This window comes from Pseudorca crassidens, chromosome 2 (genome assembly GCF_039906515.1).
Source record: "Pseudorca crassidens isolate mPseCra1 chromosome 2, mPseCra1.hap1, whole genome shotgun sequence".
In the NCBI taxonomy this organism is placed as follows: Eukaryota; Metazoa; Chordata; class Mammalia; order Artiodactyla; family Delphinidae; genus Pseudorca; species Pseudorca crassidens.
The window spans coordinates 161869605-161895023 of NC_090297.1; the positions used below are offsets into that span (position 1 = coordinate 161869605).

A 25419-nucleotide genomic window follows, 5' to 3' on the forward strand; every position below is an offset into this window, starting at 1 on the left:
AATCAGATAAGTGCTAAGCATACGTAAGCCTTTATTCAGAGTGCTAGTACATGAGGAAGTTTCAAGGAATATTCTACTTGCTATGGAATGAGGATATGTGTCTTCCCCCCACCCCCCAGTTCATATGTTGAAGCTCTTAATCCCCAGTGTGCCTTTAGGAAGTAATTAGGTTAGATGATGTCATTATGATAGGGTCCTCATGATGGGATTATTAGTGCCCATATAAAAGGAGATAGCAGAGAGCACTGGCTCTCTCTCCCTCCCTCCCTCCCTCCCTCTCTCTCTCTCTCTCTCTCTTTCTCTCTCTCTCTCTCTCCCCCTCCCCCTCTCCCCCTCCCTCCCTCTCTCCTTCTCCCTCTCCGTCTCTCTCTCTCTCTCTGTGAACACACCAAGGAAAGGCCATGTGAAAACTACAAGCCAAACCCTGCTGGACCTTGATCTTGGACTTCCCAGCCTCTAGCACTGTGAGAAAATAAATTTCTGTTGTTTAAGCCACCCAGTTTATGGTATTTGTCGTGGTAGCCCAAGCTGACTTAGACATTACCTTAGGAAAGAAAGGCAGTTTTTATAGAGCTTTAGCAAGATAGGTCTGGTGGAGGGAATATAGGGATCGACACCTTGTTTTATTGTGCTTTGCTTTATTACACATCACAGATACTGAGCTCTTTACAAATTGAAGGTTATGGCAACCTTGCATTGTAAGATAATGGTTAGCATTTTTAAGTAGTAAAGCATTTTTAAATTCAAGTGTGTACATTGTTTTTTTTAGATGTAATGCTATTGCGCACTCACCAGACTTTTATATGCACTGGGAAACCAGAAAAATTCATGTGACTTCCTTTATTGTGATATCAGCTTTATTGAAGTGGTCTGGAACTTAGCCTGCAGTATTTCTGAGGTGTGCCTGTAGTGTCAAAGGTGGTTCTCAGAAGAGAAGGCAATTATTCTTGCAATTTAGGCCAGCTGGGATTTATCCAGAGGAGCGGAGGCAAAGATGGGCAAAAGGGAATGTGAGAAACGACTGGGCTGACAAGGACAAGATCATAGGCGGTCCACTGATGAAAATCAGATACTATTGACTGGTACACAGTTTTAGAAGGTTTTTCTCTTTAGTGATATATTAAGTAAATATAAATATGTGTTAAAGAGATTATGTTAATGTATAACAAGACAATGAGAAACATAAGATAATAAGCCCATAAATTTTCTCAAGGTAATTTTTTGGGGCGGGCTTTAAAAAAAAGAAACTTTTTATTTTGAAATCATTTTAAATTCACAGGAAATTGCAGACAGTACAAAAAGATCTCATGTACCCTTTACCCAGTTTCCCCCATTGTTACATCTTACCCCACTCGTAATAGGGCTTCTTCTTTCAGTGACAGTGGGTAGTAGTTTAGTCTACATTTTATCATCCCTGGACTCCCTGCTCTTTTCTTCTTTTTCCCATAGTCTCTTTCCCAGGTCTTCCTTTCCACATGCACTCTAGAGTTTGATCTGCTGGATTTGAATATTTATTTCTATAATTAGAAATGGTTTTAATTTTGTGGTAGACTTTCTTTGAGCTACACTGTAGGTGTGGGTTGTCAGTTTTACTTGTTTCCTCTTGTGGATTGTATCTAGATGGTTTTTTGAAGGATATGTAAAAGATCAGGATTTGGGCAGCCACTGTTGGGAAAGAAGTTTGAGAAAAGTTTATTGACAGAATGTTATGAATAACTTTTTTAAATTGTAAGATGAACTTCAAATTAATGTTCCTATTAAAAATTCAAATGTATGACTAACAGAAAGGCAGTTTGTGACATAATTTTACCAGTGTGGGTTTTCTTTTCTTTATTACTGATATAATATGTATTTGACAAAATTAAGATACACTTTTTTTTTGGGCGGTACGCGGGCCTCTCACTGTCGCGGCCTCTCCCCCAGCCGCTCCGCGGCCTATGGGATCTTTCCAGACCGGGGCATGAACCCGTATCCCCTGCATCGGCAGGCGGACTCAACACTGCGCCACCAGGGGAGCCCTAATATACACTTTCAATAAACATTTTAGTTGTAATATTATAATACCATATGCTGATTTTCTTCTGTATGGGTATATAAAGAGGAGGAGTAGGAAGACCAGAAAATAAAAGCATTCCATTGTGAGAGCCTACTCCCCCAACCTGTGTAAATGATGAAAAGGAACCAAATCGGAGGCATTGACATGAGCTTGATGGAAGGAGAGATACGTGTCCTAAATTAGTATTCTCAGTAACCAATCCCTATGCGGTATTCTGATTTGTGGTGTCTGGACTGGGGCTGAGGTACATATAGTTAAATAACCTCTATAGTTGATTTTGTTGTCTAGCCAGAGTTGAAAACTACTGCTTTGAAGGTTAACTAATGTTATTATATCCACATTTTACTATTATAGGAATAATAATTATAATAATCATGCTCTGGTACTGATATTCTACTGAAGTATTAAAGTAAAAATGACCTATAGAATATTGCCCTTTCAGTGTGGTCATTGTTTTGGGATGCTTTTTTATTCTTAATGTTACAAATAAAAATATGTATCATTATAAATATTAATTTTGACTTAGAGTTTTAAATAATGTTGTTCCTTTTAAGTCAAATGTTTTAAGTCAGATGTTCCTTTTAAGTAGAATAATGCTTTTCCTTGGGGACAAGGAAAACTGCAGATTACAGAAACTTTAATTCATGATAAGTGGTACAATTCATATTCAAATTAGGAAGAAACTTGAATAATACTTTTTTACAGTGATAATGTAGAGATTTTTATCTCTTCTAAACATTTCTGTCTCTTTCTTAGTTTTCATGGATTGTCAAGGTTGGAACTAATGTTTTGCCTGAATTTCCCTTTCACTTCCTTTATTGACAATACTTGGTATCTGGTTGGCTGGCTGCCACCTTATTTGCAAGATGTCACTGACTCAGAGTGGTTCAGAATACCAGATGTTATTTTGCTTCTTACGTCAGAAAATGGAATTTGCCAGCCCATTGTTCCATTTATCCATTGCCATGCAACACATTGTATTTTCCAGAAACAGGGACTGAGACGGAATGTATGTATAATGCAAGATGTACTAAGGATTAACACCTTTGGGAGGGGAGCTGGAGGAAGCAGGGTTAGGCAGAGGGAGAAGTCAGTTTGCACTGCAGGCCAAAGCCTCAGCCAGTCCCACTAGGAGTTCTGGAAAGTCTATAGCCCATCAGAATTGTTACTCATTTAGTTAAGTTGGCTGAGTCTTTATAGTTCCCTGTAAATTATTCAGTGGATATAGGTTGCCCAAGAAGGACAAGCCTTTTGGGGAAGAGGCTCTCTGTAACTTTAAAGCAGCTGAGAACTGAGTCTTAGGGAAGGACAGCATTAGGGGAATGGGAAGTATGACTTTGGAAAAAGAGGAATCAGGAAAGAAGACTGAGAAGAATTGGTCTTAGTTGAGAAAATAGAGGAGAAAATGGTGGAGTTGGGAGAATAATCAGCATTGTCAGATGTCACAGAGAAATCATTATAGGATTCAAACTGAAAAGGTTCTGCTGGATTTGGCAATTAAAAGGTTATTTGTCATCTTAAAGAGAATATTTTCTGCATATGAATGGGAATGGGAAAGCCAAAAATTTTTTTAAGAACTTCTTTTAAGCACTCAAATTTCTTTTAAAATTTGATGATACATTTCAGTGGTAATGTAAGAATAAAGACTTGCATTTTCTTGGGCCTATATAATAATGATAGATAACTTTATAACTATGACTTTACTTGAAAGGGTTTTGTTACTTACAGATTGTTAAACCTTTTCTTCTGTACGTAGCCTTCAAGATGCCAAAATCATGGTTCAATTATCAAATTATTTGTAGAGAGAATAGATAGGTGTTCACTTGCTTTTCTTTGATCCTGGCTCTTCTAGATGAGAGAAAAGAACCTCTTGGGTTTGAGGGTCCTGTCAGTTATGTAAGTGTAACCATCTTTCTATCATTTTACACTTGGGATCTCTTTCTATTCCTCTGCTCCAGTGAGAACATTCTTATGAAGTAGTTAAGAGCATTTGTGACTCATATGACGGATATTGGTCAGCAGATGTATCCACACCTCCCCTGACATTTGTGGGGAGTTGAATCTGCAGCTTCTGTTTCGCTTCGCCTACACTTCAAAATCCTAAAGTGCAAAAAGAACCAGGCCTATTTCTGTATATGTTAGGCCCAATTCAGATCATATTTTGTATACTTTCTCCCAGACATTTTTAGATTAGATTTAGATGAAAATGGTAGACAATCTTAAAGGAGAAAGGAAACCACAGAAGATCAATCTGTAGTCTTTGGTTGAAAAAGGAGGAAGGGACATGTTTTCCTTTGTTTGAGGTGGTTAAGTGTGTGGGCTTACATACGTTTTAGGCCTTCCTTATGCCGGGTAGTGTAGGTCATACTTAATATCAGCTAGATAGAAAAGTCATTGTTTCTTTCTTATGAATTCTTTAAGTTCTACCTCATATCTGCATTATACTTTGTCTCCCCCCCACCAAAAAAAATAAAACATATTTTCAAACCTAACAGGTGATTAGGGAATAGTTCATAGTTCATATACTCCTGAGGTTTTATTAATTCAGAAGATTAGGAGAGTTTCCATCAAATCAAATAGATACCATTTTAGGAACAGAGAGACTTCTTTTTCAGCCATGGAATACACTAGGTATGTGGAATGAATCATTAGGCAACGTATTACATGAAATGTGTAATTGTATTCCCTGTTGGACGAGCAGAGACCAATTTGTACTATCTTTATAACATTATCATATCTATCTATGATCTTGATACCCGTTAACTGTTTTCACTGAAAAATATTGCTGACTGCAGATGATCATAGTGGCTTAGGCAAAACATTTTCATATTCTTGAATTAAATGACTCAGATATTATATCCATGTATTTTGGGGTTTTTTAAAGTTTTTTTTGAGGTGGACCTTTTCTTTTAAAGTCTTTATTGAATTTGTTACAATATTGCTTCTGTTTGATGTTTTGGTTTTTTGGCTGCGAGGCACATGGGATCTTAGCTACCCGACCAGGGATTGAACCCACACCCCATGCATTGGAAGGTGAAGTCTTAACAACTGGACCACCAGGGAAGTCCCCTGTATTTTGGTTTTTAATTAATTTAAATCAAATAATACTGCATATAGTTAAAATAAAACTCAAGTAGTATCAAAAAGATTATATTGAAATTAGTCCCTCTGTAATACCTCTTATGCCCGCTGCCCCAGTGGCAGCCACATTCAACTTCTTTATGCTGTTTTTCTTGTTGTTGCTTTTTAACCCCATATCTCTAATGTCCTGATATCTAAGCCTATTATTTCTTGATTTATAAATTTTAGACATATAATATATGCATTTTAGAATTATTTTTTTTTTTAATCAAGAAGAGTTGTTGAATTTAGTAAATACTTTTTTTTAATAAAATAAGAATAGGTAGATGCTTCCTTAACGTGCTGTATGTGCCTGTATCTTATACCTCAAAAGTCAGCATCATGCTAAATAGGTAACTTACTAAAGTCAAAACAAGACAAAGATGTTCATTGTCACCAATATTATTTTACATTGTAGTAGAAATACTAGCCAGTAAGGCAAAAGAAAAAAATTAAAAGTGTAAGAATAGTAACATTTATAGATGATATTATTTTATACCTGGAAAATCAAAAAGAGAATTAACCTAAAAACTACTTACAAATGGCAAGAAAGTTCAAGAAGGATATCAAGAGCTTTTGTTGTCTAATTAATTGAGTAAATATTTATTGCATACTACTATGTGTCAGGCTCTTTTCCATGTGCTGGGAATCTAGTAGAGAACAAAATTCCTATCTTTGTGGAATTTATAATGTAGCAAGGAACAATAATTATGAAGAGATATAGTAGAAGAAAAGACTCTAGGTATGGTATCTAAAAATATGGACTACTTAGGGATATATTTATTAAGAAATATATAGCATATTAACATAAATATACAGTGAGGAAGACAAGCCCTACCAGATATTAAAATATCTGTATTTAATAATTAAAAGTATATTACCACTGTGTGTAGAGACAGACTAATGGAACTGAATTGAAAGTCTTATAGTAGATCCAAAAACTTACAAGTGTTAACATCTGGTGAAGGTTGCGTCTTAAATAGGTTCAATGAATGGTGTGTGGGAAAAATAAAATTGGATCATACCTTCCAAGGTGTACCAGGAAGAATTCCAAATGGAGTAAACATTGAATCATATGCAGTAATGATCATAGCAAAGAGTATGGTTTCTGGAGCCAGACTGCCTGAGTTTAAATTCTGATTCCAATCACTATGTGACCTTGAGCATTAACTGTGTGGCTTAGCTTCCTCATCTCTAAAGGGGGAAAATAATTGTACCTGCCTTGCGGTATTGTTGTGAACATTAAATAAGTAAAGCACATAAAGTATTTAGAACACTGCATGGAAATTAGAAGGTACTAAATAAGCATTAGGTGTTATTTTTTATCAAGATACAAGAAAAGATACAGGGCTTCCCTGGTGGCACAGTGGTTGAGAGTCCGCCTGCTGATGCAGGGGACGCGGGTTCGTGCCCCGGTCCGGGAAGATCCCACATGCTGCGAAGCAGCTGGGCCCGTGATCCATGGCCACTGAGCCTGCGCGTCTGGAGCCTGTGCTCCACAACGGGAGAGGCCACAACAGTGACAGGCCTGCGTACCACAAAAAAAAAAAAAAAAAGATACAAAGGAATAATATTAGGAATATAACTATATATCGTAGATTAAACAAATAATAATAGAATACAATGAACAACTGTATTCCAATAAATTTGAAAATGTGTATGAAATGTATCTTAGAAAATATAAATGGCTATAACTTACTCAAGAAGAAATAGAAATTATTTCAATAAACTAAGAATGTTTAAAAAAACTGAATCTGTAATGGAAAGTTCTCCCTCCACAAGACTGCAGTCTTATATTTTTTAAAGGTACTTCTTGTCTTCACCCCTTTTATTTTTATAAATTGAAATACATATGATAAAGTCCACAAGTGTTAAATGGGCAGTGATGATTTTTGACAATGTATATACCTGTGTAACCACAATCCCAAATCAAGATGTAGAATGTTTCCATCACTCTAAAAGTTTCCTTGTGCTCATTTCCAGTTAGCATCTTCTATCTCTCCATCACCAGTTGTTTTGCTTTCTATCACCATAGCTTAGTTTTACCTGTTCTAGAACTTCTTATAAATGGAATCATACGTCATATATTTTTTTTGTCTGATGTCTTTTGATCAACATAAAGTTTTTGAGATTCATCCAATTTGATATAGTATCAACAGATCTTTCCTTATTGCTAGAGTAGTCTTCCACTGTGTAAATATGTGACAGTTTATCCACCCACCTGCTGATGGTCATTTGAGTTTTTTCCAGTTTTGAACTGTTACGAATATAGCTCCTATGAACAGCCTTTTACCCACGTGGCTTTATAGATGAGTTCTCTTTTATTTTTAAGAAAGGAATAATTGGGGACTTCCCTGGTGGTCCAGTGGTTAAGAATCCGTGCTTCCACTGCAGAGGGCACGGGTTTGATCCCTGGCCAGGGAACTAAGATCCCGAATGCCGCGTGGTGCGGCCAAAAAAAGGAAAGGAATAATTGAATTCTGTATAAATTTCTTTTGAAATTTTGATAAGCCATTTATCTCACTTTATGAAGATAGTAAAACCTTAACAACAAAATTGGACAAGGGTAGTACAAGAAGAGAATGTTACATAGCACAATATCACTTATGAGTATAAAAATAAAAGTTTTAAAAATAACTTTTAATTAATTATTTTAGGCTGCATCTGGTCTTAGTTGCGGCACATGGGATCTTCACTGCAGCACGCGGGATCTTTCGTTGTGGCGCGTGGGCTTCTCTCTAGTTGTGACATGCGGGTTTTTCTCTCTCTAGTTGTGGTGCGCGTACTTCAGAGCGTGTGGGCTTTGTAGTTTGCAACACGCGGGCTCTCTAGTTGAGGTGCGTAGGTTCAGTAGTTGTGGCGCGTGGGCTAAGTTGCCCCGTGGCATGTGGGATCTTAGTTCCCCAACCAGGGATCGAACCCTCATCCCCTGCACTGGAAGGCGGATTCTTTACCACTGGACCACCAGGAGAGTCCCTAAAAATAAAAGTTTTAAAAAATCAAATTCAGGGGCTTCCCTGGTGGCGCAGTGGTTGAGAGTCCACCTGCCGATGCAGGGGACACAGGTTCGTGCCCCGGTCCGGGAGGATCCCACATGCCGCGGAGCGGCTGGGCCCGTGGGCCATGGCCGCTGGGCCTGTGCGTCTGGAGCCTCTGCTCCGCAGCGGGAGAGGCCACAGCAGTGAGAGGCCTGCGTGACGAAAAAAAAAAAAAAATCAAATTCAGCAGTGTATATATTATGAGTGCTAAGACAAACGTATTTTTCAATTTAATATCTCTGTAATTTTTAAATAAATGGCTTCTAAAATTATAGTAGTCAATTTATTCTCTCTTTTAGTGGCACATGCCATAATGGTGCATCTTTACAGTCAGTGGAGTTTTAGATTCAGTGATAGATGGCACATTAAAAAAAAAAGTATGGCCATGTAGGTTTTATTCCAGGATGCAAGGGAGTTTCAACATTAGAAAATCTATTAGAGTAACACACTGTATTAATAGGTTAAAAGAGGAAAATAAACTCAACACCAAAAATGACAACAAAATTGAATATCCACTCCTGATACTTTTAGCAATTTGGGAGGAGAAGGTAATTCTCCTAATATTGAGTTTCTACTGGAAATATAAACCAAAGATCACACTTAATGGTGAAATATGAGAAACATTCCCATGAAAACTGGAAGCAAAATGAGAATGCTTCTATGAAGAAAATCCTATTCACAATAGCAACAAAACTCTAAGGTATCCAAGACTATCAATAGCAAAAGATGTGTAAGCTCTCTGTGGAAAAATATTCAATATTATTGAAGGACATAAAGGAAGACTCATAACTAATATATAAGGTATTTATATACATTAATTAAGATATGTGTCTATAATGTTAATTAACTTGATACATGGATGGGAAGAGTCATATTGCAAAGATATAATTTCTCTTCAGATTAATCTGTGAAGTCATTGTGATTCCCATCAAAATCTCAGTATGTTTTATGGAACATATTAAGCTAATTCTAGCATTTATCTGGAAGAGCCATGGCAATTTAAAACATGGTCTACTGGTATAGAGAGGTCATTATAGAGCTCTCATAATTAAGACAGTAGTCTAGGTATAGATGGGTGAGCATACCTCTGTTTGCCTGTGACAGTTCCAGTTCATGCCTATTGTCCTGGTCATTGTTAATAGGCTCCCTTTCGTTCCAAAGATTTTTGATTAAAATTGCATGGAAGTCCTGAAACAGATCCACTTGATTTCTGACCGAGGTGCTATTAGAAATCAGTAGTGAAAGGATGTCATTCAATAAATGGTATTGGGACAGAAAGAAATATAGTGTGGCCTTTATCTTACACTACCCAGAAAAATTAATTCCAGGGAGATTAAAGACTTGAAAAGTAAAACTTTAAAACTTTTAAAAGAAAATATAGGACATTATCCTTATGAGCCCTGGAAGGAGAGGATAAGGGAGATGTCTTAGGACAAAAAATGCAAATTTTGAGAGTAGAATGATGGTTGACAGGAGCTGGGGGTATGGGAAATAGGGAGAAGTTGGTCAAAGAGTACAAACTTTAGGTTATAAGATGAATAAGGTCTGAGGAGCTAATGTATAGCATGGTTATTATAGTTGATAATATTGTATTGCTAAGAGAGTAGAATGGAAGTGTTCACACCAAAAAAAAAAAAAAAGTAAATATGTGAGATGAGATAATGGATATGTTAACTCAGTGGTGGGGATCCTTTCACAATGTGATGTACATCAGATTAATCATCATGTTGTACTTTAAATATATTACAATTTTATTTGTCAATTATACCTCAGTAAAGCTGAAAAAAGTGAAAAAAGACAAAAAATACAACTTATAAATTATAAGACTATATTAGCATTAAACAATGTTTTTACGAGTAAGAAAGACACTATAAACAACGTGGAAAAACAAGCCCACATGCGGAGAGAAGAGATTTGTAACACATGTACTTAAATCTGAGGAAATGAAATTCCTGAAGATTAACCAAAAACAAACAGCACACACACAGTATAAAAAAATGGCACGGGATTTTAACTGGCATTTTACCGAAGAGGAATCTAAGATGACCATTGATAATGTAAAAAAGAGTCTTAACCTTAGTAGTAATCCTGCTAGTAAAGTTGAAGATGTACATGTCTTTTATCATAGCAATTCCACTTCTAGATAGCCTAGGGAAATGTTCCCATATGAGTACAAGGAGGTATTTGTAAAAATATTCATTTCGGAATTTTGTGTAATAGCAAAATAAAAATCTAAAACAATCTAAAATTGTTGGAAACAATCTAAATTCCATAATCAGGAGCATTGATAGATAAATTGGATCTGTGAAAATATTCCATATAGCATTTAAATTAATGAACTAGGACAATATGTGTCAACATGGATAAATTTTAGAAACATAACATTAGAATAAAACCAAGTTGCAAAAGGCTACACACAGTTTGGTATCAATTATAAAGTTTAAAGACATTCAGAAAAATATATAGTCTTATGGTTACATATATATGTACTAATAATATAAAATATGCATGATATAGTAAACACCAAATTCAGGATTGTGGTTGCTAACCTCTGGGGAGTGGAGGAAGGGGGTGGTATCAGGAAGGGTAATGAGATACTTGGGGAGTGGCAGTATTATCTATAATGTCTTGTTAAATATTTTACATTTTATTAATTGTTACAAGTGTATAAATACAATTTATTTCTCTTAAGTTTTAATATTTCCTGGTTTTTACATAGACAAAAATATTACTGATGTTTATAAATCCTGTCTTTGTAATTCCTTTAGTCTCCTTTAAAATCTGAGAATTCTACCAGTAGCAGTTATGTATAATCACTATGCAGTTTAATATTTAAAAAAATAAAGAATAAAATACAGTTTTCCTCTTATCTAAAAATGGTCTAGGTAATTTCTAAGGTTCCTTCCAGCACTAAAGTGTACTTCTTTGATGTTTCTGAACAAGAGAAAAATCTTTTCTTAATATAGCATTTCTGAGAGTTGAGGTTATAAATTCAAATATGGAGGACTATGAAGACAATTCCTATGCAGGCTGCTGTTTTCAGTCTGTCTATCTGCCTGTCTGTATTAAGCAGTCATCTATCATCTGTAATAGGGGTCAGCAAACTTTTTCTATAAAGGGCCAGATAGGAAATATTTTAGGCTTTGAAGGCTATAGTCTGTCAGAACTATTGAACTCTGCCTTTTTAGTGGGTTAGCTGCCACAAAGGTTTGCAACACTTTTTATTATTCAAATGTAAAAACAAACACAAAAACTGGCATGATTTAGTTTGTTATTAGTTAGATTTGGATATCTTACAAGCCTTTGACTTAACATCTGTAAATAACTTTATATAATAATATAGATCACTATTAAGTAGTTTCAATCATTTTCCGAATCAGCTTTGTGAAGCAATTCTTTTTGTGTTGTCATGACCTGCAGTAATTGAAAATGTATTTATTTACATTTATGTTCAGGGTCTAGGAAGTATATTTTCCCTGTTCAGTTTCATGGGCTAGAAGGTAGTATGTTTTGTGGGTATCAAGTAATTATGGCTCTTCTCTGTATGCAGAAAGTAGGCCTACCATGGCCACATTGGAATCTGTGCAAATCTAAAGGAAGAATGGTAAGATTTAACCTCAGTGAAAATTACCACAGTACTTTTTATCTCCAGAACACTGAAATTGCATGTGTTTAAAAAAGTTTTAATATGAATCAGAGCTAGGATTTGAACCCATAAAGAAATAGTCTAAAGAAATATATGTTCTTAGAGTATTAATTTTAAAAGAAGTTGAGATTTTCAGACAAAATGGTTATCTTACCAAGTAACTGATTGTGTTTATTTTTCCCAACTAAAAATTGCATGCGTCTGTTTTTTTCAGGGACATCAAACCTGACAATATATTGATGGATATGAATGGACATATTCGGTTAGCAGATTTTGGTTCATGTCTGAAGCTGATGGAAGATGGAACGGTAAATAAAGATAAATCTTAAACTGTTTGACCCACAGACATCTCCCTTACTGCTTGTTTTCTTTATCTGTTTTAGAAGCCATCTATTTATATTATCTATCAAACATCCTTCCATCCATTTGTCTTTCTGTGCTTTACTTCCCTCCACTTAGGCATACTTACTCATAATAGGGCTTGTCTAAAAAGTCATATACCATTTTCAACTGCTTATATTAATGATCTTAAGATCTATACACTATACCTTTTATGAGACTCTTGTTTGTTCCTTTTTTAGCTGAACTGTTTATTATTGTACTTGAGATATTTCCACAGTTCCGGAGGAGTGAAGAAAATAAATCCCACAGGGAAAACGAATATGTGACTTCTTCACTTTCATTTCTTTTCTGTTTCTTTACTAGTTGTCTGGTTTTCCTGAGGGACAGTGTTCAACAAGTGAATGCTTTTATCAGAAAGTCCTCTAGGCTGATTCAGTTTTATGTTACCATTTACTTTAGTTCTGCTAACCCTAGGCCCCTCCGTTATGTTCTCTCACTTACTTAAAAGTTTACATGTCCCAATTGTTTTCCCTGTTTGTTATTGTTGTTGTTATTGTTGTAGTATTTACCTCAATTTCCTGGTTGTATAGCATACATCCAAATATATATCATTTTAATTGGCAGAAACTTTTTGGAGAGTAATTTAGTATAATACATTGCAAAAGCCACGAAAATGTCACATTATTCTGGACCAGCAATTTGACTTCTGAAAATTTATCCTAAGGAGATAACTTTTTTTAAAAGGATTATATGACTTCTGCCTCTAACCATTGATGGAGGGAGTAATTGATACCAAATTGTTCTTTCACTATAAATAACTGTAAAACTGGATTTGAAACAACAGTTTTTAGGCAGTGGACAACAGGCAACACAAGACTGTTATCTCTGAGAGAAGTTAATTCATGAGGTATGCCTCACCATTTCCCAGGATTGGGACAGTTTGCTGACTGTGATGCAGAAAGCTAGAGTTAAAGCAGAGTTTAACCGTCTTACAGAGCCGAGGAGGAGGAGATCAGAGTTGAGTTAGCTGAGGCAGCTGGAATCTGCAGGGCTTACCATTGGAAAGGAGGGAGTTGTGCATAGAGAGGGCCTAAAATATCCATATGGGGCTATCTCATGACGGTTGGTCTGTACATATGTCGTACAGTTGTCCCTTGGTATCTGTGGGGGATTGGTTCCAGGACTGCCCCCCTGCCATGGATAGTAAAATCTGCAGATGCTCAAGTAAGTCCCTGATATAAAATGATGTAGTATTTTCATATAACCTATGCACATCCTCCTGTATACTTTATATCATCTCTAGATTACTTATAATACCTAATACAATGTAAATGCTATATAAATAGTTGTAAATACAATGTAAATGCTATGTAAATAGTTGCCAGCGTGTGACAGATTCAAGTTTTGCTTTGGGGAACTTTCTGGAAAAGTTTTTAAAAAATAATTTTGATCCATGATTGGTTGAATCTGCAAATGTGGAACCAGCAGATATGGAGGGACAGCTGTATAAGAACATATGAGAATTACCAAAGAGTAGATGCTATCCATTTGAAAATCGAGCAGATTACTCGAAATCAAGCAGCGCTGGAGGAGACACAGCACTAGGGGACATTGGAATATTGGCTAGTTAAGATGTTTGTAACATGTAAGACTTACTCTAAGCCTATCTAACAGCCTAAAACCAAGTCCTGATAAGATCAACGGAGTTTGAAAGTGGTCCTCCAAATAAAGGGGTTGAGATGAATCTTAGGTTTTCTATAAATTGCCTTTAAAGGGTATAAGTGTAAGCCAGCCCATGTTCAAGGAGATCAGTTAGCATTTTTTTATCTGCTTAAAGGAGAATTTAATATTCTTCAGAGGAAGATAATAGAATTCATACTGTCCACAATGTTTTATTGACAGTGGCCAGCATTCAGTCAAAAATCACTAGACCAAACAAAAATAGAGGGTAGGGTAAGTGATTGTGATACAGAATTGAAAAATAAAAGTAGTCAGTAAAAGCCTGGCTAGCACAGACGTTGGAGTTGCCAGACAGAGACTTAATGAAACTATCATATATATGTTGAAAGAATCAAAGGAAGATAATAGTCTTAAAGATTACACAGATGAGGAATCTCTGCAGAAAAATAAATCAAACGGATCTTTTAGAACTTGAAAATTATAGTAATCGAAATAAAAAATTCACAGGAGGAGGTTAAGAGTGGATTAGAAATGAGAGAAGAAAGAGCCAGTGAATTTGAAGACAGATTAATAGAGATTAAACAGTCTGAAGAACAGAGAGGAAAAGATTGAAACAAAATCAATATAGGCTCAGATATCCATACAGTTAGAATCCTAGTAAAAGTGTGATAGTAACAGAAAACATTTGTAAGAATTAATGGCTCAAACTTACCAAATGTGATGAAGAACACAGATATAAAATCCTAGCATAGGGCTTCCCTGGTGGCGCAGTGGTTGAGAGTCCACCTGCCGATGCAGGGGACACGGGTTCGTGCCCCGGTCCAGGAAGATCCCACATGCCTCGGAGCGGCTAGGTCTATGAGCCATGGCCGCTGCGCCTGCACGTCCGGAGCCTGTGCTCCACAATGGGAGAGGCCACAACAGCGAGAGGCCCACGTACCGCAAAAAAAAAAAAAAAAAAAAATCCTAGCATATCTCAAGGTAATAAACGGAACCACACCTGGCTACATAACAGTTAAACTGCTGAAACTTAAAGAAAAAAAAATCGAAAGCAGCCAGAAGAAAAAACACTTTACATACTGTGAGAAAAGGGTAAAAATAACCACTGAACTCTCATCAGAAATCATGGAATGATATCTTTAAAGTGCTGAAAGAAAAAAAAAAGTCTGTAAATCAAGAATTCTATATCAAACAAAAATATTCTTCAAAAATGAAGGTGAATTAAAGACATTTTCAGGTAAATGAAAGAGGCCTAGATGCTAAAGAATGTCCTTCACACCAAAGGAAATGACACCATTTGGATACTTAGCTATATGAGATAAAGCATATCAGATACGATAAATAAGATTTACAGGATAAAGGAAAAAGATTATATTAATCTTTCTTTTAAAATTTACATAAAAGGTATCTGACTATTAAAAGCGAAAATAAAATTGTAATGTGGGGCTTGTGACATAGGTAGAAGTAATAGATATGACAGTAGTCACACAAACAACGTAAGACCGGTGTATGTAATTATTCTGCTCTAAGATAACTGCATGTGTTTGAAGTATATAGTGGGAAGTGGATAGTGCCAGGTATGACATGAGAGGGAGAGAAATAGCATGGTGGTCTAAGTTGAGAAAACACAGATTAAAGTCAGGTAGGCTGTGGTATCAGAAGGTTGTGGTCCACAATTCCAGAAAAGAGAGAGCTACACTGAGAAAGAATTCCAGGGGAAGAGGTAGTGTTTCCTCAGTCCTGCATGTTATAAGCCCCTTAAAGTTGGGGCTCCTCCTATGGAGTCTGGTGTTCAGTCCTCCAAGTCCCTGTGCATTCCAGAATGCATTGAGTACTGTTTCTGTCTATATGAGTTGCCCCTGATCAGATTTATTCCTAAAATTCTAGTATGTCTTCCTAGTCATTCATTTTTTATTAATGATCTCAAATAATTTTCCTGGACATGATAGCATATTGGTCCTCCATTTAGAAAATTATAATGAAGAACCTTCTTTTTTCTTTTCCTTTCTACTTTATTTTTTATGTGACGTATACATGTTTTAGGAAGACATGAGAAGAAACAGCATTCCTTTGTCCTGGTTCTTTCCCACCTCCAACTGTCTTTTTCTGCAAGCAGACACATAAAAATCTTTTAGCTCTTTCTTCCGTTGTTTCTTCTACTTATGTATTTTTTATTATTGTATTCATGCTACTGCCTCTTGTTATTTAGTTTTAGATATTATCTATTAATTTCCTACCATGGAAGATGAGGATACAGGTCTTTTATACCTGTCTCAACCAACCCTTACACTTCCTCTTTATCTTCCCAGTGTTGTAATTATCACATAATCTTTCATTAAATCCTGTTCAGTTTTTTAATAATTATATAAATATTATTCATAGCTGTGCCATATTATTTATTTTAATTACCTTTCTTTTCTTGGACAGCTCTTTGTTCTCCCTGAAGTAAGTGACCCCTTTACTTTGCTTAGTTTTTCTGTATAATTCTCACTAGTTTATCCCCAGACTCTCTACCACACATTAAGAAATTGAGCAATTCCTTTCTCTCTTAGACACAGTGAATAACTTAGTGGCTCCTTTGTCTGGAGGCGTGCATACTCTCATTCTAGTCTAGACTGTCCTATAGGCCTACTGGAGATAGGCCTATCTCCTATCTCCAGTTCTCTGATGAGAACTGTCATCCTAGACATACCTTTCCTTATCATCATGGAATTTGTGTGTCGCTCTCTAGTAATGGATCCTCTGTTTCCTGGATCCATGTCTGTCTTTCATCTCATTTGGTGGTAGCTGCCTAAGAAAGGTTCCAGTGGAAGTAAATATTTCATAATCTTGCATGTCTGAAAAATGCCTTCATTTCTTCTCTCATACTTGATTGATAATTTATCTAGACTGGACATGGTATGATGGATTTGAACTTATTTTTCTCTTAGAATTTAGAAGACATTGCATTGTGTTCTAATTTACTGTTGTGACATCTGATGCCGTCCTAATTCTCAGTACTTCTGTTATAACCTTCGCCCCTTATTTGGAAGCTTTTAGGATGTTCTGTTTATTTCCGGTGTTCTGAAATGTTGTGATTATATAACTCTGTGTGGATCATCATTTATTATTATTGAAGCAGTTGCTTCAATTTTAACCTTTCCCAAAGTTTGTGACTTTCCAAATTAAGTTTCAACTTGCTTTTTAGGTCTCACGTCTGAGTCAAAATTATACCGTCTTAATCACTATACCTTTGTAAGAAGTCAGTTTCTGTGAGAGGGTGTCCTGCTGTCATTCCTTTTCTGTCTCTAAAATTGTTTTGGCTATTCTTGGCCACTTGTTTTTCCATATGATTGTTAGGATTATATTACTAGTTTATATACATACATACAGACATATACAAACACCCTTTCACATATACAAGCTTGTAGACCTGCACTGAATTTAGAGATTAATTATGGGAAAATTTTTGTCTATAACATGAAGTCTTCCCATCTGTGAATATGGTATCTCCATTGTTTTAGGTTTTCTCTTATGTCTGTTAATGAAGTTTTATAATAATGTTCAGGTAAAGGTAAACCTATTACCTTTATTTGTTAGATTTTTTCCTAGACACTTCATGGATTTTTTTTTTTTTTTGGCTATTATAAATGGATAACTTTTAAAAATTTGCATTTTAATAGCTTGTTGCTCTTCTTTAGGACCACAGTTGATTTTTGCGTATTCATCTTGAAACTAGCAAGCTCACTAAATTTTTCTATTAGTTCAAAATAATTTGTAGATTCTATGTGTATATGCATATTTTTCTATATAGACAATCTTATAATCTGCAAATAATGACACAGCCTTGTGTTTTGTCCTTTCCAGTCCTTACACCGTTATTTTGCTATATTTTTTTCTCATCATGCAGTCAGTGACCTTAAACACAATATTAGATAGGTGTAGTAATTGGGAGCTTCTTTGCCTTGTTCCTGACTTTATTGGTGTTTTTTCTGTAGTTTCAAATTAAGTATGATGTTTGCTGTAATCTTTTGGTATATATTCTTCATCAGATTAAGGAGATTTCTATTTCTGATTACCAAGAGTTTGTTATGGTTTTTAATACTGTGTAATCAAGTGATTTTTCTGCATCCATTGAGATAATACCAGGGTGTTTTTCCTTCAGTCTGTTAATACGATGAATGACATAGATCGTCCAATGTTAAATCATCCATTCTTTGGATATAAACATAACTTTATCATCAAGTTATACTGATATAGTTGAACAAACTGCTAGATTGACCATGCTAAAATTCTATATTGAATTGTTACCTGAGATTCATACCTGACATTGATCATATCTGAGCTTGCAGTATAATTTTCCTTCTCAAATTTTTCTTATCTGTCTTGTTTTGTATTTAGGTTATTTTAGCCTTATAAAATAAACAGGGGAGCCACATCCGCTGCCCTTACCCATTTTGGGTTTAGAACAGTTATATAATACTGGGGTTATCTGTTCCTTTTTTTTTTGCGGTATGCGGGCCTCTCACTGTTGTGGCCTCTCCCCTTGCGGAGCACAAGCTCCAGACGCACAGGCTCAGCGGCCATGGCTCATGGGCCTAGCCGCTCCGTGGCATGTGGGATCTTCCCGGACTGGGGCACGAACCCGTGTCCCCTGCATCGGCAGGTGGACTCTCAACCACTGCGCCACCAGGGAAGCCCTCTATTTTTTATATAATTGGTAGAACTCACTTTTAAATCACCTTTGCTTTGGTGAGGTTTTGTTTTCTTCTGTTTTATTTTGTTTGTTTTCCAGGTAGATTTTATACTATTGATTCAAATTTTTTAATGGTTATAGGTCTCTTTGGTTTTCTATTTCTTCCTGAGTCAGTTTGGTAAGTTATATTTTTTTCTATGAAAATTATCTATTTTCTCTGAGTTTTCAATTTTATTGGTATAAAGTTGTTCAGCTTGCACTCTTTCTAGTTTTAAAATCTCTGTTACATGTGTAGTTTTGCCCTTTTATCATTCCTGATGTTGTTTATTTGTGCTTTACTTTTCTTCATAAGTTTTGACATAGAGTATTTTACTAAATATTTTCCAGCTTTAGTTAGAACTCTTCTGTGGACCATTAATTATTTAGACGTGTGCCTTTTAGTATTCATAGTGTTATGTTTACTTATTTGGCTGTTTATAGAAAGTTTTCTTTTACTGGAGAGTGGATCTATTTGTTATCAGTTTTTTAGCATTTGTCAAGATTGCTTTTAATTTTGTAACAGGCCAATTGTTATAACTGTTACATGTTTGTTTGAAAATAATACATTTTTTCCTAACTTTTGGGTGCAGGTTTCTATATATGTCCGTAAGATTACAGTTATTAACTTTGTTGTTCAAAATTTTAATATTCTTACCAGTTTTATTTCTTTCTGATCTATTATTTATTATTTAAAAGTCCTTATTATGATGTTGAATTTATTAATTTTCCCTTGAACTTATCAATGTTTTCACAACTCTTTTGTAGCTATGTTGTTAGTTACGTATTATTCAGAATTGCTCTTCCAGGGTATTTTCTAATTATGTTAATAAATCTTTAAAAATCATAATAATCATCTTGGCCTTAGAATCTAATTTGACTGATATTAATACAGCTACCTGAACCTTCTTTTGTTTAACATATGCCTGGTATATCTTTTCCATCCTTTTATTTTTAACCTTTCTTTGTCTTTATGTTTAGGTGCATTAAGCAGATTATTGCTGATTTTTAAAAAATTTGTTCATTTTGGTTTTATTTGTCATCTAGTGTGATGACTCTGTCTTTTGATAGTTGAATTTAATCCATTTATGAATTTCATTATTAATATGTTTGTATTTATTTCTAGTATATTGTCTTGTACTATTTGCTATAGGTTTTGCTTGTTTGTTTGCATGTGTGCTTCTCCTGCACACCCCACTTCTTCCCTTCCTTCTATTGGCTGGGTCAAATTTATTTTTATTTCTTTTTTTCTTCTTCGGAAGTTATACATTCTATTTCAAATATTTTAATGTTTATCTTAAAAATTTTAGCATTTATCCTTTATGTAAAGTCTAGAGACAATCAGTTTCTCCACCATATTCCTAATTAAAGAAAAAACTTAATTTGTCTTATACCATCTACAAAAATTAACTCAAAATAGATCAAAAACCTAAATGTAAGAGCTAAAACTCTAAAACTCTTGGAAGAAAACATAGTGGGCAGGGGAGAAGTTTTATGACTTTTATTTGACAATGATTTCTTGGATGTGACACCAAGCAATAGGCAACAAAAGAAAAAAATAGACAAATTGGACTACACCATCATTAAAAATTTCTGTGCATCAAAGGACACAGTTATCTTAGTGAGAAAGTAGCCAATGGAATGGGAGAAAATAGTTGTAAATCTATGTCTGATAAGAGGTTGCTATCCAGAATATATAAAGAACCCCTACAACTCAGTAACAAACTAACAACCCAATTCAAAATAAGCTAAGGACTTGAAATGCCATTTCTTCTAAGAAGATAGACAAATGGCCAGCAAGCCCATGACAGGATGCTCAGCATCACTAGTCATTAGGGAAATGCACATCTAAACCATAATGAGATACTACCTCACACCTATTAGGATGGCTACTATAAAAAAAAAAAAAGTTTTGGCAAAGATGTGGGAAAATTGGAATCCTTGTGTACTGTTGATGGAGATGTAAAAGGCTGTAGCCGCTGTGGAAAACAGTATGGCAGTTCTTCAGAAAACTAAAAATAGAATTACCATATGATCCAGCAGTTCTGCTTCTGGGTACATGCTCCACAGAATTTAAAGCAGGGTCTCAAAGAGATATTTGTTCACCCATGTTCATTGCACGATTATTCCCAAAAGTCAAGGGATGTAAGCAACTCAGGTGTCCATCGTTGGATGAATGGATAAAAAAAAATGTGGTATATACATACACTGGAATATTATTCAGCCTTAAAATTCTGATACATGCTACAACAAGGATAGACCTTCTTAAAAACATGTCAAGTGATATAAACCGGACACAAAAGAACAAACATTGTACGATTTCACTTACATGAAGTACCTAGAGTAGTCAAATTCATGGAAAGTATAGTGCTGGTTGCCAGGGCCTGGGAGGAGGAGGGAATAGGGGAATTATTGCTTAATAGATTTTCAGTTTTGCAAGATGAAAAGAGTTTTAGAGATGGTGGTGATGGTTGCACAACAATGTAAATGTACTTAATGCCACTGAACTGTACACTTAGAAATGGTTATAATGTTAAATTTTATATTATGGGTGTTTTACCACAATTAAAAATGATAATTAAAAAGTAAATAAAAATTAGAAAACCAAGAAACTTAGAACATTGTAATCCTAACTGCTCCCTCAGTAACATGTTGTTTTCTAATATTTTAGTTCCATCTTATTTTTCAGCCTTCAAGTAGTTGTTCCTTCCTCCTCCTCCATCTCCTTTTTCTGTTGCCCCTGTTCCTCCTTCTCATCTTACTCTTTGTTGTCCTGTTTCTCCTTCTCTTTGTCATTATTTTATCCAATTAATAACCATTTAGATGTATGTTAAAGTTTACTAATTCTTCGTTCATAATTCCCTCTCGGGTCACATTCTTCCATCTAGGTTATATTTCTTTTTTTCTTTCTTTTTTTTTTTTTTTTTTTTTTGCGGTATGCAGGCCTCTCACTGTTGTGGCCTCTCCCATTGCGGAGCACAGGCTCCAGACGCGCAAGCTCAGCAGCAATGGCTCAGGGGCCCAGCCGCTCCGCGGCATGTGGGATCTTCCCGGACCGGGTCATGAACCCACGTCCCCTGCATCGGCAGGCAGACTCTTAACCACTGCGCCACCAGGGAAGCTCTGGGTTATATTTCTTGATTCTGAAGTATATCCTTTAGTACTTTTGTTCAACTGAAAAGGGCTGCAAGTGGTAGTTCACTCAATCTTTGTATGAAAATATCTTTATTTAACCCTCATTCCTATATTATAATTTAGATAGGTAGGGAATATAATATTGACAATTATTTTGTCTCATCACTTTGAAAATACAATTCCATTTTCTTCTGACTGCTGTGTTAGTATTAATAATTCAGCTGTCAGTCTAATTGTCATTCCTTAGTAGAAAAATCTCTCTTTATTCTCTAATGTTTTTAAGATCTCTTGCCTTTGGTGCTCTGCAGTTTAACTACAGTGTGTATAGTAGTGGATCCGATTTCATTTATTTTTTCATATCTTTTATTTCAATGACTACTTTTTTCCATATCTAGGACCTCTCTTTAATTTTTTTTATCTTTTTCTTATGTTTTTGATTTTTTAATATGTCTAATAATTTTAAACATACTTATTTCATGAAGTGGAACTGATAATTGTTAGAGGTCTAATTGTTTGGATTTCTGACTTTTGCTTGTAATAGAATGTCTCCTCATTTTGTTATATTATTGGATTGTGAGCTCATCTTCAATGGCCTTTTATGTGTGAGAATTATATGTGGCCAAGTTTGAGCATGTGTCCTCCACGGTAGTTTTGAATTTGTTATGCCAGGCTTTCTAGGGGCACCTAACCTGGTGCCAGTATTTTTGCCAGTTTCTTGGCTTGAGAACTTCTGAACAGCAGAAACCCTGTGAATTAGAATTCCAAATGGTGGGACTATGTGACCTAAAGTTATGAATTTCTAAAGGAGGAAAGTTTTTTCACATATCAGTCACAGTCAAGATAGACAAAATGTCTTAATCTTTCTCTGCTGAGTGGCAGATTTTTATAATTCACCTTTTCCTTACAATATGCCTTTTAGGGTAAAGGTTATATGGGGCAGCCTCTCACTTCAAACATCCTGTAAGTTCAAGGTCTTTCCTTTTGTCCTTATGTATATGTTAAAAGCCAAGTACCTAGAAAATGAAAACCAGTATTTCTCCGACTGCACTCCTGCTTCAATGTTTATCGCCCTGGTTCTCAATCATTTCTTGATTACTGGGCCCCTAAGACTGTCTCTTTATTTAAAGGCTCATTTATGTATTTATAAAAATGGTTGTTATATTTTATCTAGTACTTTTAAGAGTTTGTAGTAGAAGAGTTTTCAAATTACTTAATCTCAGTATTGCCAAGGAGGAAGTCTATTCTAATGATTATTAAGAATGGTAATTTAGTCTAGAAAACTCAGAGTATTAACCATTATTTTATCTTGAGAATGTTCATTGCTTGATATGTTCTCTTAAAACATAAAGAACCAATTTTCTTTTACTTTGGAATACCTTACAAGACATGTGCCCAGGATCTTTTTTAGCTGTTGTTTTCTAATTTACATCCAACTGGCCATAATTTTATGCCCAGTTCTTTTTCTCTGTTGGGACTTTATTTTTTGAAGGATATATTTTTTTCCCTTTTATAATTTTTTTAAATACATAAGTAGTTTGCGGGACATTGTTAACATTTATTTCCTTAGGTTTTCATTAAAGTGTTTTAAAATAATCTCCAGTCTGCTCATAGTATTAGCCAGACTTTTTTATTTTTCCCCCTAATTAATTGTAAAGTTTTCACAGTCCCATTTTTCATATTTAAGTGTTGGATAGATAATATCAGTAATAAGAATGTTCTAAAATATATATTCAATTTGTGGTTAGTGGCTGTGGTGTTCAAATCATATTGTTACCCTAAATGTAGTCAATTAAGTAACAGCTATATTAAACGTTCTATAGTGTTAAAAAATCTGGAGAACTTGTTGGTGTGGTGCTTATATAAATTTTAACTTATATGGACAAGGAGGCTAAATTCAGATAATGATGAAGTTGTTGTTATGAAGTAATGCTATTGTATTTTTAAGTAAATGTTTCTAATTTAAAATTATTATTTGTTTCTAATATATTATGGTAGATTACTAAAAATGTGAACTTCTTCAGGTACAGTCCTCAGTGGCTGTTGGAACTCCAGATTATATCTCTCCTGAAATCCTTCAAGCCATGGAAGATGGAAAAGGCAGATATGGACCTGAGTGTGACTGGTGGTCTTTGGGGGTCTGTATGTATGAAATGCTTTATGGAGAAACACCATTTTATGCAGAATCTCTGGTGGAAACATATGGAAAAATCATGAATCACAAAGTTAGTATATTTTACTAATTTTCAAATTAATGTGGTAAATAATACATATAATATTCAATAAAATTAAAATGTGATATTTAAAAAAATGATTTTCCAAGAACAATAAACAATCTAATTTCTATGCTAATAAGGGACATGACAAATATGAGTAATCAAGATCCATAAATTATGCATAAAATTACTAGTTTTCACCTTCTCCTGTATTTCATTAGAGGTGCTAATAAGTAGAAAATTAAATGTTCTCTTCAGTAGAATAACAAAGATCATAAGCAGATAATTTATATCATTACTATATAGTATAAGTATAATCATGACTAGAATGCATTTAAAATTCTCAATCTTAATAAATAAAATGCAAATTAAAATAAGAGCATCCTTTTCTTCCCAGTCAAATTGGCAAAGATGAAAAGAAAAATAGTACTTGTTACTGTAAATAATCCAGTGAGGTGGAAATTGTTAGACGTTGTTGATAGGAATGTGAATTGATGTAATCTTTCTGTCAAGAAGTTTATAAGTATGCATCGACAGCCTTAAAAAAAAAATGGTTAAAACATTTGGTTGAGTAACTTCAGTTCTAGGAATCTACCCTAGGGAAAATATTCGTAGAACAAGGATATATGTACAAAGATACCTATCCCAGTATTATTTATGGTCACCAAACATTGGAAACAGTCCAGATGCAGAGCAGGAAAGAATGAATAAACTTTAATCCATTTAGTGCCAAGTGAAATAGATTGTACAAGAAGAGGAAGAGTCTGATTATCAGTCTCAGAAGATTGTGAGCAATTGCAGAAACCTAGAATATGAATAGGAATATCCCATAAAGGGAGGGACAGTCTGTTCTTTTTAATTTGTTCTGGTGATACAATTATGATTAATTGCTACACATATATATAAATCAGTCTTATAGAGTCAATGCTTTTCTACCTGGCTGCAAAGATAATCTGCTGAGTAGTAACGAAGAGTTGAAAGACAAGAAATAGCTACAAAGTTGTAAATAGCATGTAAAGCATTTCAGATAGAAATCATTGTACTATAACATGGTTGTTAAGAGCACAGATTCTGGAATCAGACAGTTTCAGTTCAAATCAGTTTATTACCATTTATTAGTTGTGTGACATCAAGCAAATTGCTTGAACTGTTTCTTTGTTTCCTCTTCTATAAACTTAGAGTAATAGGAGTATCTACCTTATACAGTTGCTCTGAGGATTAAATGAGCTAAAGGAGTAACGCACTTCTCGTAGTGTAAAGTATGTATTACATTCTTTAAAAATGTTCCATACTATTAATCATTAGTATGTGACTTATATGAACATTATCAATCATATACACTATTAAAATACTGAGTCACATTCTACTACCTTTAATGAATTCATTTTGAGAGCATTTAAGGTGTTTTAGCATTTAACTTATTCTTTCTGTAGTGCATCTATGACTAAGTCACATATGAAATGAAAAGTTCTTTTAGG

The 25419-nt window shown here is 34.9% G+C and overlaps 1 protein-coding gene across 13 annotated transcripts in view; it reads left to right on the forward strand.

Moving 5' to 3' along the window:
* Positions 1-25419, forward strand: part of CDC42BPA (CDC42 binding protein kinase alpha) — a 325295-nt gene that overhangs the window by 146453 nt on the left and 153423 nt on the right. For all 13 annotated transcript variants that reach the window (XM_067729568.1, XM_067729561.1, XM_067729563.1 and 10 more), the window contains exons 6-7: positions 12075-12168; positions 23750-23950. In XM_067729568.1, coding sequence (XP_067585669.1) covers positions 12075-12168; positions 23750-23950 — 295 coding nt within the window. The remainder of the gene's footprint in view (positions 1-12074; positions 12169-23749; positions 23951-25419) is intronic.